Source organism: Schistosoma mansoni, chromosome 5, assembly GCF_000237925.1.
Source record: "Schistosoma mansoni strain Puerto Rico chromosome 5, complete genome".
Taxonomy (NCBI): Eukaryota; Metazoa; Platyhelminthes; class Trematoda; order Strigeidida; family Schistosomatidae; genus Schistosoma; species Schistosoma mansoni.
The window spans coordinates 8,681,047-8,696,642 of record NC_031499.1 but is presented as its reverse complement, the minus strand read 5'-3'; the positions used below and the strand labels follow the sequence as shown (position 1 = coordinate 8,696,642).

The window sequence follows — 15,596 nt, the reverse complement described above, 5'->3', positions numbered from 1 at the left end:
TAGCTCGACAAGGATACAAAAACAAATAAAGCCAAAAAACCCACAAGCAACCATTCATTGGCAAAGTCGTGAGAACAGATCAGTTTAATGATTGTGCATTAACTAAACAGTTGACAATTACAGTGAGAGAGAGATGATAAGTATAATGTCCATAGTTAGGTGATGAGCAATGGTAAACAATGTGACAGAATGACTGTTAACTGGCCACTAGATCGAATTATTTAATATGATCCTTCTCTTCCTTCCCACTTCTATGACTAATTGCTGCTAAAAGATAATAAAATTAATTGAAAAATTGTTTACGATCCAGGTGTCAAATGTGACATACGTAAGTGCGAAACACTGAACACCTAAATAAGAAATGACATGATGTTAGGTGTTTGGAAGTAGTCAGCAGGATATCCTGAACAATGGTTATGTGCTAATTAGTACTCATAGGGGAAGGTGTGTCTATAATATTTAGGGAATTGATTCCATCTCTCTGAGATGAATTCGAACTCAAGTTGCCCACCCATTGTCACAGTCTAAAACATTACCGCTGCACTCGTTGAGCAGCATTTTTGAACGATGGGATTCGACCAGCACTAATGACTCACGAGTAATGTAAAGCATTTATCAAGAACTCAACGAATTTGGCAGATACGGGGGTTTCGCAGGTCGTTGTTAACGAGCCATAAAATGAAATTAAAAGCCGACACTAACAGGTCTAATCATTAATTTAATCTTTAGTAGTTTGAATTATCCCATCGTTGATATTCTGACTGAAATCTGATCAGTCCTAGCTGGCATACATGTATCCTATGAAGATCGTTTTGATATAGACACTATGAAAAACGTTCCCATGAAATAGACTAGCAGTAGGGACCCAGGACACGTGTTTCATTCTATTCAGAACTCATCAGCTGGACGTACCTGCATCCCAGAGTTGCTGTTCACTCAGGGACTCGAACCCGTCGCGCAAGCGAGCGGCCATTAGGGCTAAGTAGCTAAGTGGGTAATGTGTTGGCATTTGAACTTACTTACTTACGCCTGTTACCCCTCGTCGAGGAGCATAGGCCGTTCACCAGCATTCTCCATCCAAATCTGTCCCAAACAATCATTTCCAGTTCTTTCCAGTCGCTATTCATCCTTTTCATATCGGCTTCTATTTCCCGGCGTAGTGTGTTCTTTGGCCTTCCTCTTTTCCGCTTCCCTTCCGGATTCCAAGTCAGGGATTGAGTCGTGATGCACATTGGTGATTTCCTTAATGTATGTCCGATCCACTTCCAACGTCTTTTCCTAATTTCCTCTTCAGCTGGAAGCTGGTTTGTCCTCTCCCATAAAACGCTGTTGCTGATAGTATCCGGCCAATGGATGTTGAGTATTTTGCGTAGACAACTGTTTATAAATACTTGTACCTTCCTGATGATGGTCGTAGTAGTTCTCCACGTTTCAGCTCCATACAGTAGGACTGTCTTGACGTTCGTATTAAAGATTTTAACCTTGAAATTGGTTGAAAGTTGTTTTGAGTTCCATATGTTCTTCAATTGTAAAAATGCTGCCCTTGCTTTGCCAATCCTCACCTTTACATCTGCATCAGATCCTCCTTGTTTATCAACGATGCTCCCCAGGTACTTGAATGTTTCCACCTCTTCCAGAGTTTCGCCATCAAGTGTGATTGGGTTAGTGTTCTCCGTGTTGCATTTGAGAATCTTGCTTTTTCCTTTGTGAATGTGGAGGCCTATCGATGCGGAGGCTGCTGCTACATTTGCTGTCTTCATCTGCATTTGTTCGTGTGTATGAGAGAGGAGGGCTAGGTCATCTGCGAAGTCCAAATCATCTAATTGATTCTGAGCTGTCCATTTTATTCCGTATTTCCCGTCAGATGTCGAATTTTTCATAATCCAGTCAATCACTAGAAGGAAGAGGAATGGGGAGAGTAGACAGCCTTGTCTGACTCCGGTCCTTACTGGCATTTGAAGCCCAACTATTATTTATCATGTGCTGAATTTACAATCCAATATATGGAAGATAGAAAAAAAAGAATTTTTTTTCGAATGAAGAAAACAAAAAGCGAACACTAACTTTCATATCAGTTTTTGAATCCAATAAACTAAAATCCGTTGCTACAATAGAAGAAAATTAAATATAAACCCAGAGTATACTAAGGAAAATAATGGAAATTGCATATTTTATAGAAAGCTTTTAAGAAGAACTACACAGAATACAACAAATAGATACTATAATATTAGACCATGTTATAAGTAAACCAATAACTGAAATGCGACATCATCAGTTTATAAAATCATTCATTGACTAATTGTCACAGGAAACCAGAAAAGTTGGGACAGATAGGTATTCCATAATAAAAGCCCTATTAAGATCATTATAAATGGCTTCCAAAGATTATAACGATATATTTGGATGTCGATATCTTACAGAAGCTTCCGATGTTTATGAGCTGAGTGCTTGGGATGACTTTCAATGGACAGAAGAGCAGGAAAACTTAGAGAAAGAAATGATACTTTTGAATAGCACTGCTAAACTCCCAGATGACTCTCAAGAACGAATTGAGATCCTTGCGCATGAATACTGGGACAAGTTTTATTCCCATCATGAAGATAGATTCATCAAAGACAGAAATTGGTTAGAAAAAGAGTTTTATGAATTATTTTCTTCGATATCACCTAGCGTGCACATAATGGAGGTCGGCTGTGGTGTGGGGAATACGATATTTCCAATATTACGCGCTATAAAAAGTCCTGGACTGTTGATATATGTATCAGATTTCTCTGAAAAGGCTCTATCTATACTCAAAGAATCCAAAGGATATTATGCTGATCGTTGTATTACTTTGCAGCATGATATAACCAAAACTAATGATGAAATCCCTTGTCGTAAAAATAGTTTAGATTTTCTAGTCTTAGTGTTCGTATTATCAGCAGTAAATCCTGAATTGTTTCACCGCACACTTAAAAATCTTGTTACGTATATAAAACCCGGAGGTGTGTTATTGTTTTGAGATTATGGAAGGTTTGATTTAGCTCAGCCAAGATTTGTAGATTAAAAGATCCACCTAGTTTGTTGTTGTAGTCTGGCGTGATTATCATAACCAATGATTAGAAACAATATTGAATGATATGGCTTAGAATCGGTTGTATAGATGATAGATATATCCTCACCGATTGTTATCTCTTAGATGTTGAGTTTTAAAAATTATTTTATTCTTTCTTCTTGAATCATACTTTTTATGCTCATAGATTTCTAATGCAACTGATACTGTGTTACTACTTTTACTAGCCTGATATTTGTCTTGATAATTTTATATGGCTGTATTGATTTGGTGTGACAACTTGAATCGATGTACACGGTAGGATATGTGGAGATTATAGTATTTTAACAGTTAAATTAAAGAGTCAATCTAAGCTATACCATCATTGAAAACCTGGAGGCACTGAATGGCTGTTTCGTCCTAGTATGGGACTTCTCAGAAATGCGAATCCACGGTCTCGCACGCGAATGTTTGACCTCTAAACCACTGTGCTGGTATCCGACGGTGTCAAGTTCTGCATTAACTGAATTAGTTAACGACCAATCAATAATAGCACCCAGTCACACACAATTTTATCTAGTCGAATCAAGAACCTTAAGGCAATAAAGTGGATACTTCTAAAAATTCCCCCAGAAAACAAAGACGATACACACCTGTTCTATACTTTACAACTCAAAACAATATTTCTTAACGTGGTGTCGGGTTTACGATCAAAAAAACAACCGACAAAAATATGACGTTCCCAGTTTGGAGCGAAAGTTATTGGATTCAAGGACCAATGAGCCTATCAACGACAGTGAGTTGTCACAGGTACATCCTCCGCTAACGAATACCAAATAGGATGAAACATATGCTTAGTAGATTCTGTTGCTAAGCCTACATGCGAAAAATATATACAAACACTAAACACGTTTTCAAGCAATAAAAAACGTACTCAAAAATTTATTTTCATACGGAAGATGTAATTGTTCATCGTCTGGTTTTGAATGGATCCACCCGTTCATAATATCTTCAGGTATATCTATTTTTAAAACAAATATTATTCAATAGTATTAATGTAAAGATATAATCAAAGTGAACATGATGTTTAATTATAGTGAAGAATCCTCAGAACAAAATATTCAATAATGCAATAAAATTCTTAATGTCTTGCTACCGATACGCCTAAACTATCTTCCTAGACGGTTCCTATAACCCACAGACTACTTCGATACGTCAACTGGAACAAAAAAGAGAAGGTGCACATTGTGAGTAAAAAGCTTTGCTCCAAGGTTATTTTTTGTACAGAAAAAAATGAGGGTATTTAGAGTTTGTTGGGGATGTAAAATCCCCAGAACTTACTTGGTAAATGGCTTAATCTTGTAATTTTATTTTGAAAATTTGAATTTAGCTGTTTTCGCGCCAAAAGCGCTCTTTTACCTTCACGTCACATTTCCCACTTGTAAACTATCTTAAACGCTATTGGTCCATTGTTTCTTTGTGTGTGCTATTTACTAATAATGCTCAAGGACAATTTGTTGCTGTATAAATGCGCTTGACTTTTCCCTTATTCGATTGCTGTGCTTCTGGCTGCTACGGAATATAACTTCCCCGCTCCAACTTGGACTTCTTACTCTAGTTAGCTGGGTCTGGGTCGCGTCAGTATAGCTAGTTATCAGTCTCTGGTCACGTGTCTTTGTTCCGTTCGCTACTAGTGAATTCGAAACTCTTCAGATATATCAGAGTTACACATGACCTTTGGTCTCTGAAAATTTCCGGAACTATACTCCATATAGTAACAGTACAGGTGAATATCCAACCAAAATATTGATAGGTGATTCTGGATTTTTTTTAATGTTTCTATGAAGCTTCGATTCGACACTGATTTGGATAAAAAGTTTAACGGCGTTTGTGAGTCTCTAAAGACTTTGATGAGAGATATTTTGGGACTACCTCAACGATTCCCAATTGATAAAGCATTTGAAGAGAAATATGTGTCTAAACAGAGATTAGCTGTCATTTATATTAATTTGTAAATGCTTACAACAAGTTCTGACTTTGTGATATTGGTCTTTTTCAGCTGATTTATTTAATGGGTGAATTTTAGTCAAGTAGATCTCAAGTAAGCAAGAAGTTTGTATCCAACAACATGGTATAGACCAGCCAGATTGATATCACGTTTTGATTTGAACCCTCTCAGTTATTTAACAGTCTATTCTCAAGTCAAACAATACCATACATGAAAGTAAACAATTGGATGTGAGGCAGTTACCGACCGAAGACAATGAAATATGGTCTCGCAATATCATGGATTGATTGAAGTTAGACATTAACAGTGGTCATCCGTTGCTTCTAGGTTTCCTATAATGATCTAACATTGATCGGTTCATGATTTCAATGGAACTCAACAATCACCACAACCTTATAATTACAAATAAGTGATGGTTGGACATATGTAATATTTATCCCAGCTACCTCAAAGAATGAAATATTTACAATTTTACCCAAAACGATCAACCACCACTGACTAGAACCCCGAATCTACATCTCAACATTGCTGAGTCGCCGGTTCCAACATACAAGAGCAATATATTTTAGAGACACCTATAATTAAATACTAGTAACCTACAACTGTACTGTACTTCTAAACATCAAGTTTTATATTACCATTAACCTAGCACGATAAAAATGAACAGCAAAAGAATAATCGTCATCATTATTATCAGTATCACCAAAGAACAACGATCATGTAAAGATATACTAATTAACATACCTTCTTTTTGATAAGCCACATTAAACCATGGTTCATGTTCCAATCTTGATTCATCATCTTTCACTGAAGATGCAAATGTTGATGACAGAAAGAATATAGCTGCACGATTTGGTGTCATCAATCTCAGTAGCTCAATGTACAACTGAAATTATGCAAATAACAACGATAATAACCATTAAGAATGGGTACACAGTGATAGTGAAATGATGTTACAGTCAGTCAGTCTTAACATAGGACCTGGTATGTATGTAGACCATGACTGGTAGCATAGCTAGTGTGGTTAAATCAAAAACTACATTACGAAGTACAATGTATAAATCCGTACTTGGCGAATGAGTTACTTTTACATAAAGATTCTGTTACATGATTTGACAACCTGAAGTAACAACACAAATGACAAATAACAGGAGTTTTCAAATTTATTCTTAATAACTCCCTAATTCGATCCCCTACTCTAACAATTTTGGAAATACAAAAGAAAGTCAAAAAGTTAATGACATCTCAAACAAAGGATGAAAATGTGGAATATATACCAGTAGAGTTATGGAAACTTTAATGTGATGATATACAGATGATGGGCTTCGATAGCGATGTAAGGTATTAACTCTATTGAGCTACGAATGGAATTTCGACAGTTCATATCACGAAATGATCATAGCCAGACAGTCCTTAAAAATCTGTGAGCATTGGGTAGACGTTTTTACAGCTATGGAACTCCTCAGTAGTGTGCATCCATGACCCTGTATCCGGAATTCGAACCCAGAACATTCGATCTCGCGCGCGCAAACCACCAGAACTAATGAGGCTGACGAAATAGCCATCTAGTGCTTCCAGGTTTTCAGTGGTGATCTAGCTAAAATCAGCTCGTAATTTGAACTGTGAAAATGTTGCAGTCTCCATATACTATAAATGAAATTATTGACAAGATAAGGGAAATATAAGTGTATGTGTTCAATACGCACAGTAAAATGAATACACGAAGCAATATAGTACGATGTGTATTAATTTTAATATATGGTACATAAACTCAAGATGTCAACAGTCCAGAGAATCCTGAATAATTGGTCATGTATAGACAACAAAAACATCACACAACCCAATACAAACAGCAGTATTATTTCTCTAAGAAAGCTTATTTTCACTCCTACTGTTTCTAACCAACTAGTCTAGTATAGTAGAAGACCTCAAGGACCTATTGTTTCCATAAAGATGATTCTAGTGAATCATATCACAATAGGTAAACCCAACAACCATCGAACATATTAGGTTAATTAATGATAGTCAAGTCTGAAGCATAACAATACTAAGCATAATAATATGACTTACTTCTATATTTGGCTTTTTCAATAGCCTATAACCAGAATAAACGTGTTCACATTTAACAAGATGTAACATATTGGCTAGATTAACTACTGTATCTTCAGCTTCCTCCGGTTCTGTATATAAAAAATTAGCTGTTTTAACCATTTGATATTCCGGTAGATATGTAGCGAATGTATGCTTATGACAGTGATTTGTATGAACGCGTTCACCATTATCATTATTATTACCTTCTAAACCACCATTCATTAAACATATCGATGTAGAAGTTAACGCTGAGTGCAGTAGAATTTTTATATAATCAAATAATATTCCACAAACCTACATGTAAACAAATTCATAAAGACAACAATAACGCAAATAACAGATGTATTACATTACAGATTGATCATAGCTGAGCTAATGTTAAAAAAATGAGGTGGGACTGAACAGCTGTTTTATCGTAGCATCACTTATTCTAGAAATGGAATAAGTAAAAATGTTGGTTCAGTCAGTCAGTCACAACCTAGAACATCGTACGTATGTACATCAGTTCGAGTTGCTAGACCACATTAACACAGAGATGCAATTGTCGATTCAAATCCCATAGTGGTAGAAGTAGTAAGAGTATAAGCATTAATGTGAAAGATTAGAGTTTGAAGATGTTATTGAAGGAGTATAATCCAGTGAAATAAATTTGGAAAGAGAAAAAAGAGACATGAAGAATTCAGAAGATTAGAATTTGGCAGAACACAAAGAGTAGATGCACTTTCGCCATATTCGTCAGTCGACAACGTAGGACCAGGCACATTTATGCATAGGTCCAAGTTGCCATACCTCGTTAGCACAACACGATGAACACCGGATTCATAGAGGTAGTTAATTGAGTGGTGGTAGTATATAAAGAAAGGTTGTAAATAAGGATATAGTATAGGAAGGAAGAAAGTTATGAAGCAATTTTAATCTCAAGGTTTAAGGGAAGATAAAGAGTGTATACACCCACGCCATTGTGATCGATTCTGAGCCATGTCACACAGTCTCCAACCATTGGTTACGATAGTTACGCGGACCCCAACCAGGTAGTCTGCATCTACCAACATGGCTTAGACTAGAAGTTAGTCACTTCAAACACTGATGCCATGTTTTGGTTCGGCCGCCCCTAACTTTCTTCAACCATCCCCTACACTAGTCAACATTGCGCGTCGTGGTAATCGGTGTTCAGGCATACGTAACACGTGGCCCAACCATCTCAGTCGATGAAGATTCATCACCTCATCAACTGATTTACCATCATTCCCTAATACTCTGCGTCTAACCTCACTATTACTTACCCGGTTATCCCAGCAGATGCGAGTAATATTTCTAAGGCATCTGTGGTCAAATACTAGTAACTTACGAGTATCTTCTACTCTTAATGGTCATGTTTCACAGTCGTAAAGTAGAACAGAACGAACTGCTGCGCATTATACTCGTCCCTTAATTGATAGACGGATATCTTGCCTTCGCCATAGGTGACGTAAGTTGGCAAAAGCCAAACGAGCTTTTCCAATCCGTGCTGAGATTTCGTCAGACACCAACCCATTAGGGCTGATCAGACTTACAAGGTAAGTGAAGTTGTCCACGCGTTAGACTACTTCACTCCCTATCCTTAGTTCAGGTGTTGACGCAGGCCAGTCCTGGAGTAAGAATTTACGTTTGGATGAGGAGAAACGCATCCCAAACATCCTAGCATTATTACTGAATTCCAGCAGATTACTTTGCATTTTGTCAGCGTCTTCACCAAACAGGACTATTTCATCTGCGTATTCTAAGTCGATCAATTCCTGAAAATTCAGTCGACGAGAGTGTTATTTACAGCAACAGGTCTATAATGAAGTTAAACAAAAATAGGGATAGTGGACAGCCTTGTCGAACACCACTTGAGGTTGTAAAATCAGATGACAGTTCCCTACGAGCTCTCACTCGACTGGTAGTGTTCGAGTAAAGAGCCTTCACAAGGTTTATGTACTTCTCAGGCACGCCTTTCAATGACAGACACTGCCACAAAACCTCTCAGTCTAAGGAGTCAAATGCTGCTTTCAAGTCAAGAAAAACTATCATTGTCGGACGCTGATAAGCATGTCTGTGCTCTGAAACTTGACGAATGGTGAATATGTGGTCGATACAGCCACGACCAGGTCTGAAGCCAGCCTGATTTCCTCGTGTTTGCAGTCCACGAGTCTTAGTTAGGCGCCCGATAATTATTGAGGCTAGTATTTTAGATGCTATGTCAGTCAGACTAATCCCTCTATGGTTATCACAGGATGATTTGGACCAGTTCTTATATATTGGGACAATCAGTGATTGTGACCAGTCGGATGGGATTACGTCCGTCTCCCAGATTTTAGCCAGAATATTAGTCAACCTAATCGCTAAAATTGGATCACCATATTTAAAGACCTCTGGAGCCAATCCATCTGGACCAGCTGCTCTTCCTCGTTTCAGATTACTTATAGCCTTTTGAACTTCAAGTAGGGTCGGAGGGCCTACTTCAATGTTCCATTCAGGTTTTCTGGGAATAGTGGGTAGTTGTACAGTAGCTGAAGGCCAGCTAAACTGCTCCTTAAAGTGTTCCGCCCATCGTTCTAAACGTTTGGGCTGAGAGCAGATAGGGGTTCCGTCTTTTTCCGAGATTGTCTCACTTACACTTGACTTATTAATTCCGGTTTCTTTTATTAGTCTGAATAGTTGCCTGGTGTTGCCTACAGCCGCTGCCTTTTCCATCTCTTTTGTTTTCGTTGCCCACCACTGCTCACGATCGTTCCTTAGACTTTTAGTTAACCTAGATCTAATTTCTTTACGCTCTTCGTCATGTTCAGAGCCTGATGGGATGAGTTTACGCGAATCCATTAGTGAAATAGACTTAGAGGAAATCCACTGGTTTTTGGAGCCCTATGGTTTAAATGACTAATAGATGTTACTGCTGTTTCCACAGCTGTTCGTGTGTCTTTCCAAGCAGCATCTGGGTCAGTCTCGTTTACAGAACTGCCTAGATGTGAACTCAGTTGTTTCTGGAATTCGCATTTGGCTTTCTCGCCCTCCAGTTTAATCCTAATGGGTCTTCTTAGTGCACTTTTCCTGCGTCCAGTGAGGCGCAGACAAATGCGCGCTCTTATTAAAGCGTGATCAGAGTCTAAACATGTATTCCAATACGAGCGACAATCTTCTATTGAGCCTCTCCAACGATGACTGATGACAATATGGTCTATTTGAATCCATCGTTGGTTTTTTGCAGGTGGTCGCCATGTTAGACGATGTCTCTCCTTATGTTTAAAATTAGTGCTTGCTAAAAATAAACGATTGTCTGAGCATAGTTGCAACAGACGATCACCATTATCGGTCCGTTGAGCCGGAATACTAAAACACCCACCTAAATGTCTTTCTGTTTGATTTAAGCTGCCTACCTGGGCATTAAAGTCACCCGCTACGACTACTATGTCTGAGCGCTTAGCTTTCTGAAGAAGCTTAGAGTTTTCTGTAAAAGTCATCTTTTACTTCATCATGGCTGCAGTCAGTGGGAGCGTAAGCAGAAACGACGAAAAGGCAACGACGTGTGTCCCTCTCCTTCGAGTTCTTACGGAGCCATTTAGCCGGACAGCACACAGGCGACTGTTAACGGGGATCCATTCTAATAGTGCCTGTTCTGCCCTTGTACTTAGTGCTATGCCTACACCTGCAAGTCCACGAGAACTAGCCAACGGGTCGCCAGATACACGGAGGGTGTATTTCGTCGGCTGTCCATTTTGGCGAGGTGAGGTCAAGTGAATGACCACACTGGGATCCTGTATGCGTGTTTTGGAGAAACAGCATACATCAATGGTACGAGATTCTAGGGTTTTAGCTAAGGAGGCCTGTTGACCGACTTGACTTAAAGTACGCACGTTGAAGGCTCCAATGTGTAGTTTGGAGCGAGGTTTTAGTAGACCTGGGACAGCGTTTCGCGCACTAGAATCGTTGGCCATGGTGACACTTGAGGAGGAAACCGAAAGAGGAAGTTTAGTGTTGAAAGTCAAGGTAGAAGGAATAGTAGGAATTGAAGAAGGAGATTGATTATAAATACAGTGGTCTTGAGTGCTGTTAGAGGTATGAGGGTATTTATCACTTCCCGGTTGCCCACACCGTGGAAGGGTTCTTCTAGGGGTACCTGAAAAGGAAATTGGGTTAGAAGTGGTCTTAATGACCTGAGAGCGTAACCGCAGTGCCCAAGGGACAACTGCTTGAGGTCGGTCACACACAACCTTTTTGTGGGTAGTTTTTGTGTTAGCTCCGTTCTTCAAAGGACCTTACCGCCGAAGACGGATATCCGTGGGATAAGGCGAGGTGTGCATTTTTAGCATCGACCTTTTCTAACCCCACTCCTCTTTGTGGGAAGGCAGCATCGCCCTCATGCTGGTTGTCTGAAGGAAACACCTTACTGCTGTCACACCTCTGTACAGTCAGCAATACGACTTCGGACCTTGGGTTTGCTGCTTTTAGTCTCACCGCTCTTCAAACGACCTGCCTGGCATGGTAGGACCTTGAGGAACGATTGTTCCAGCCAGTATAGCTCGATTGAATCATCACGATAGGCAAGCCCGACCACTACGTCAAGGTAGCAGCAACGGTCGGGACTTCGCCATATTGTTGGTTAGCAAATCCTACATGTTTAAAGTAAACGTAATTATCATGACCAATATAGTTGGAGATGTTGAGTGATATAAGTCAGAATCAGTAATCGTAATCCAGGTGTGCATTCACTTTCGATCTTCTTCTAGATCTTCCACTTCCACTTTTGTTTACACATAAGCTTTTAATTCTCTCTTATCAAAATATATTCTCCATATTCAACATTAATCATTAAAATTGTTACTACATCATTTCTTTATTAATTATTATTATCAGAAAGGGTTTTTGTGGAGATTTAGTATTTTCATAGTTGAAATCATAAGTCGTGGATGCGCACTGTTGAGGAGTCACACAATAGGACGAAACGGTCGTCCAGTGTTTCCAAGTTTTCCCTGGTGGTCAAGCTTCAATTGACTCACGCTTTCAACTATGAAAATAACAATAATAACCATTATATTCGTATTAACAATGCATTAAGAATAAAAATTTACCCAAAATAATAACAGTTAATTAAAAAAAGAATACACAATGATGACTTACTTGGAAAATATGATCACGACCATAATCAGTAAGCTGAATATTAACCGTAAAAATCGTACATAAACTAGAATTATCAAAATCTGATGTACAAGTAACACCCGCGCTAAGTGAAACGGCAAGATTTCTATATAAAAAAAAGATGATAAGTCACGATGAAGAAATGATAAACATATAGAACTTCATATAGAATATATGAAATGTGACTAGTATTCGAATTCACAAAGCATATTTTGGTCTAATCAGGACTCATCGGTTGGATGTACCCAGAGTTCATATTCACTTCATGATTCGGATTTAGCCACAACAGGAGCCTCAAATACAATGAAGTGAAAGTTCAAGAATCGAATTCTAGTCACATTGCATCTATTCTATACTAACTTGTATTGTAATGGCTATATCCAAGAAATCTGGACAAGATACATATATGCTAACTAGAAGTGATCGAATGTTTATCAAAATATCAACAACCGGACAATCCAAACCATTAAAAATGAAATTAACATTACACTTTATGATGAAAACAGTGATATTACATTCTAATAAAAATAAATACAGAAATATTACAATAGGAGTTTTGTGAAGATTATTAAATTTTTATATTTTACGACACGAATTGATTTCCGTTAGACGACTATTGAAAACCAATAAACAAAAGACAGATGTTCCGTCCACGCACGATTCTGTCACCGATCGAATCTAGGATCTTTGGACTTGGCATTGAGGTTTTAATCGTTAGACCACCTAGTTGGCATCTAATGATTGATATCTAAATTCAATCAAATAGTAGTACTATTCAACCAACCAAAGTTATTAAAAACTGACTAAAAGTGTACAATGGATGCAGCACCGCTCAAGCTTCTAGCTTCCTTGGAAGAATCGACACTGATGATAAATCATAGTTTCACAAGTGTAACATCGAGTCAAACTTTTGAGAGACTCCTTTTAAACAATAGAAACGGGGAAGGAACAAGTACATTGTCATTTGTGAGGATATGATCTATGTACCCTCGATTTAATCAACAACACTTTTACGATCTCAGTTTATGTATTGATTGGACACACTACGTAAGTCTTTATATCCTAGATGAGATAAACAAACCAGCTATTACTAATTACCAAAGTTATGAGTCAGTGGTTAAGACTTCCGAATTCCAGTCAATAAGATATGGGTTCGAACCTTGCCTCACTTTAGTTCAAGTAACCAAGCTGCGTCACTAGCTGTCAAATTCGGTAGGTGAACGGAAATCAAGTACACGAGTCTGTATCTGGTTATGTGCTGATAAAAACAATATTAAGTAAGATTGAAGAGCTTTCAGATACTGTATCTTTCTTACTCCCTATCTCCCTCTCTCTCCCTTTCTGTTTAAACTAACCCATAAATACTTATGATTAAGAATCTATTCAATGTTGATGTTCAATTCAGTCAAACAGCGAAGACTGAAATTTTGATGAAAATACATAAACTTCAAAACGATCGGATTTTTATATTCGTCTATATAAATAAAATCAATATTCTTATAACAGGGTGTTAGATTTCACCGATTGCTCTTAATCTCAATTATTGAATCATGCATTAAAACAATTGATAGAATTTAAGTAATTAATATTTCAATCGATTTAGTGAAGTTAACTGGGTTAATTGAACGGTGAGTTCCAAGGCAATTAATTGGAATGAACGAATTCTTTTCCTTGTATTTAAAAAAGGGGGAATGGGCATAGGAAATCTGTCAACATTTTACATGCATAAGTTTATATGCGTTGAACAAGTTAATGGTGATCCGAACTTCATAATTCAGTGGATGACATATTGAAGTTTGAGGAAAAGAAATAGGACTCGAGTTTTAATGTGAACTTCAACATCCAGCTGGGAAGATCAAAATAACACTAAAAGACGTTTTCAATTTCTACTAAAAGTTATAATTCAAATATAATAAAGCTTGTAACAACAAGACTATACATCAATACAATCCTGAACAGGATCCATGCGTGTGTAACAGAGACTGATCGAAATTCTAGTTCTTCATATCAGCAATGGAACAACTCACACACTTACATACACAGACTCGAATACTCTTTAACTAATAGAATGGAGTAGTAACTTCCCCCAATAAACAAAAAAGCTGAATTCGGTAATATGAACCATGGAATAACAACTCAGTGCACTACTTAGTAGATTCGAGACCTAGTAGAGTTATGTGTTTGTGTACGTTTGCACTGTTTTAAATGACTCACAATACCACAGTTAAACAGTTGTTTACATTATACTCCTATTTTCGATTATATAAACATTGTTCACGAACACTTCACAATATATACAACACACCATTAATTATTGGTTTGGCCGCCAAAACGTGGCATCACAGCTTGAAGTCACTAACTTCTCGTCTGAGCCATGTTGGCAGATGCAGACTACTTGGTTGGAGTCCGCGCAACTATCGTCACCAATGGTTGGAGACTCTGGGTGACATGGCTCAAAATCGACCACAATGGCGTAGGTGTATACACTCTTTATCTTCCCTTAAACCTTGAGATTAAAATTGCTTCATAACTTTCTTCCTTCCTATACTATATCCTTATATACAACCTATCTTTTATATATTACCACCACTAAATTAATTACTTCTATGAATTCGATGTTCATCTTGTTGTGCTAACGAGGCATGGCAACTTGGACCGATGCATATATGTGCCTAGTCCTACATTGTATCTGACTGACTGACTGACTTACTGATTAATTATTGAAAGCCATCCTTATTACTTTATTCTTTTATATTCTATTAATGAATTTCTATGAAATGATTCAATTATTTTATGAAAAGATACATTTTTCAATAATGTTCCCTTTTTATAGTGTATTATCATTTTTGATCAAATCTACTAAAAAAGAATGCATGATACAATCAATACATACATGACATGTTATTATTATCAATAATGTATACAAAACAGAAAATCGTTAGGTATACATATACACAAACACACACACACACACACATACTCTCCTCCTACACTATGATCATTCAATGGTACTTCTTTGAATATATAGAACTAATCAAATTGTTAAATATTTTTTTCAAGGTATTTTGTAATGTCACCATCTTTTTGACATGGTTCATGTATGAGTTTTAAAATATTCATACCAATTTATAAGATTACTGTTATGTAATAAAACTATTAATATATAAGAGTTTGAGTGATGATTAATTGGATAATGATAAGTTTAACATGTACATATATTGATATAGATAGAAAGATATCAAAAGGGGGTATCGTGGAGATTTTAGTAATTTTATATAGTTGAGATCATGAATCAATTGAAGCTAGACCACC

General features: G+C 37.4%; 3 protein-coding genes across 3 annotated transcripts in view; 1 reads left to right on the top strand and 2 right to left on the bottom strand.

Annotated features, from left to right (window-relative positions):
* Nucleotides 1-2,070, bottom strand: part of Smp_155220 (family M16 unassigned peptidase (M16 family)) — a gene marked incomplete at both ends in the record, with an annotated part of 31,037 nt that extends 28,967 nt beyond the window's left edge. Inside the window, one exon of the mRNA XM_018797813.1 lies at nt 2,065-2,070. Coding sequence (XP_018652818.1) covers nt 2,065-2,070 — 6 coding nt within the window. The remainder of the gene's footprint in view (nt 1-2,064) is intronic.
* Nucleotides 2,071-2,371: 301 nt separating this feature from the next.
* On the top strand, nt 2,372-3,001 carry Smp_061500 (methyltransferase-related; the record flags this gene model as incomplete). Its single annotated transcript, XM_018797812.1, has 1 exon — nt 2,372-3,001. One exon carries the CDS (start codon nt 2,372-2,374, stop codon nt 2,999-3,001), a length of 630 nt encoding a protein of 209 aa, XP_018652817.1.
* Nucleotides 3,002-3,945: 944 nt separating this feature from the next.
* The window catches only part of Smp_061510.1 (nardilysin (M16 family)), a gene marked incomplete at its 3' end in the record, with an annotated part of 31,172 nt that continues 19,521 nt past the window's right edge, over nt 3,946-15,596 (bottom strand). The window contains exons 11-14 of the mRNA XM_018797811.1: nt 12,267-12,390; nt 7,110-7,424; nt 5,784-5,925; nt 3,946-4,052 (exon numbers count right to left, since the gene is read on the bottom strand). Of these exons, the coding sequence (XP_018652816.1) occupies nt 3,946-4,052; nt 5,784-5,925; nt 7,110-7,424; nt 12,267-12,390 (688 nt within the window). The remainder of the gene's footprint in view (nt 4,053-5,783; nt 5,926-7,109; nt 7,425-12,266; nt 12,391-15,596) is intronic.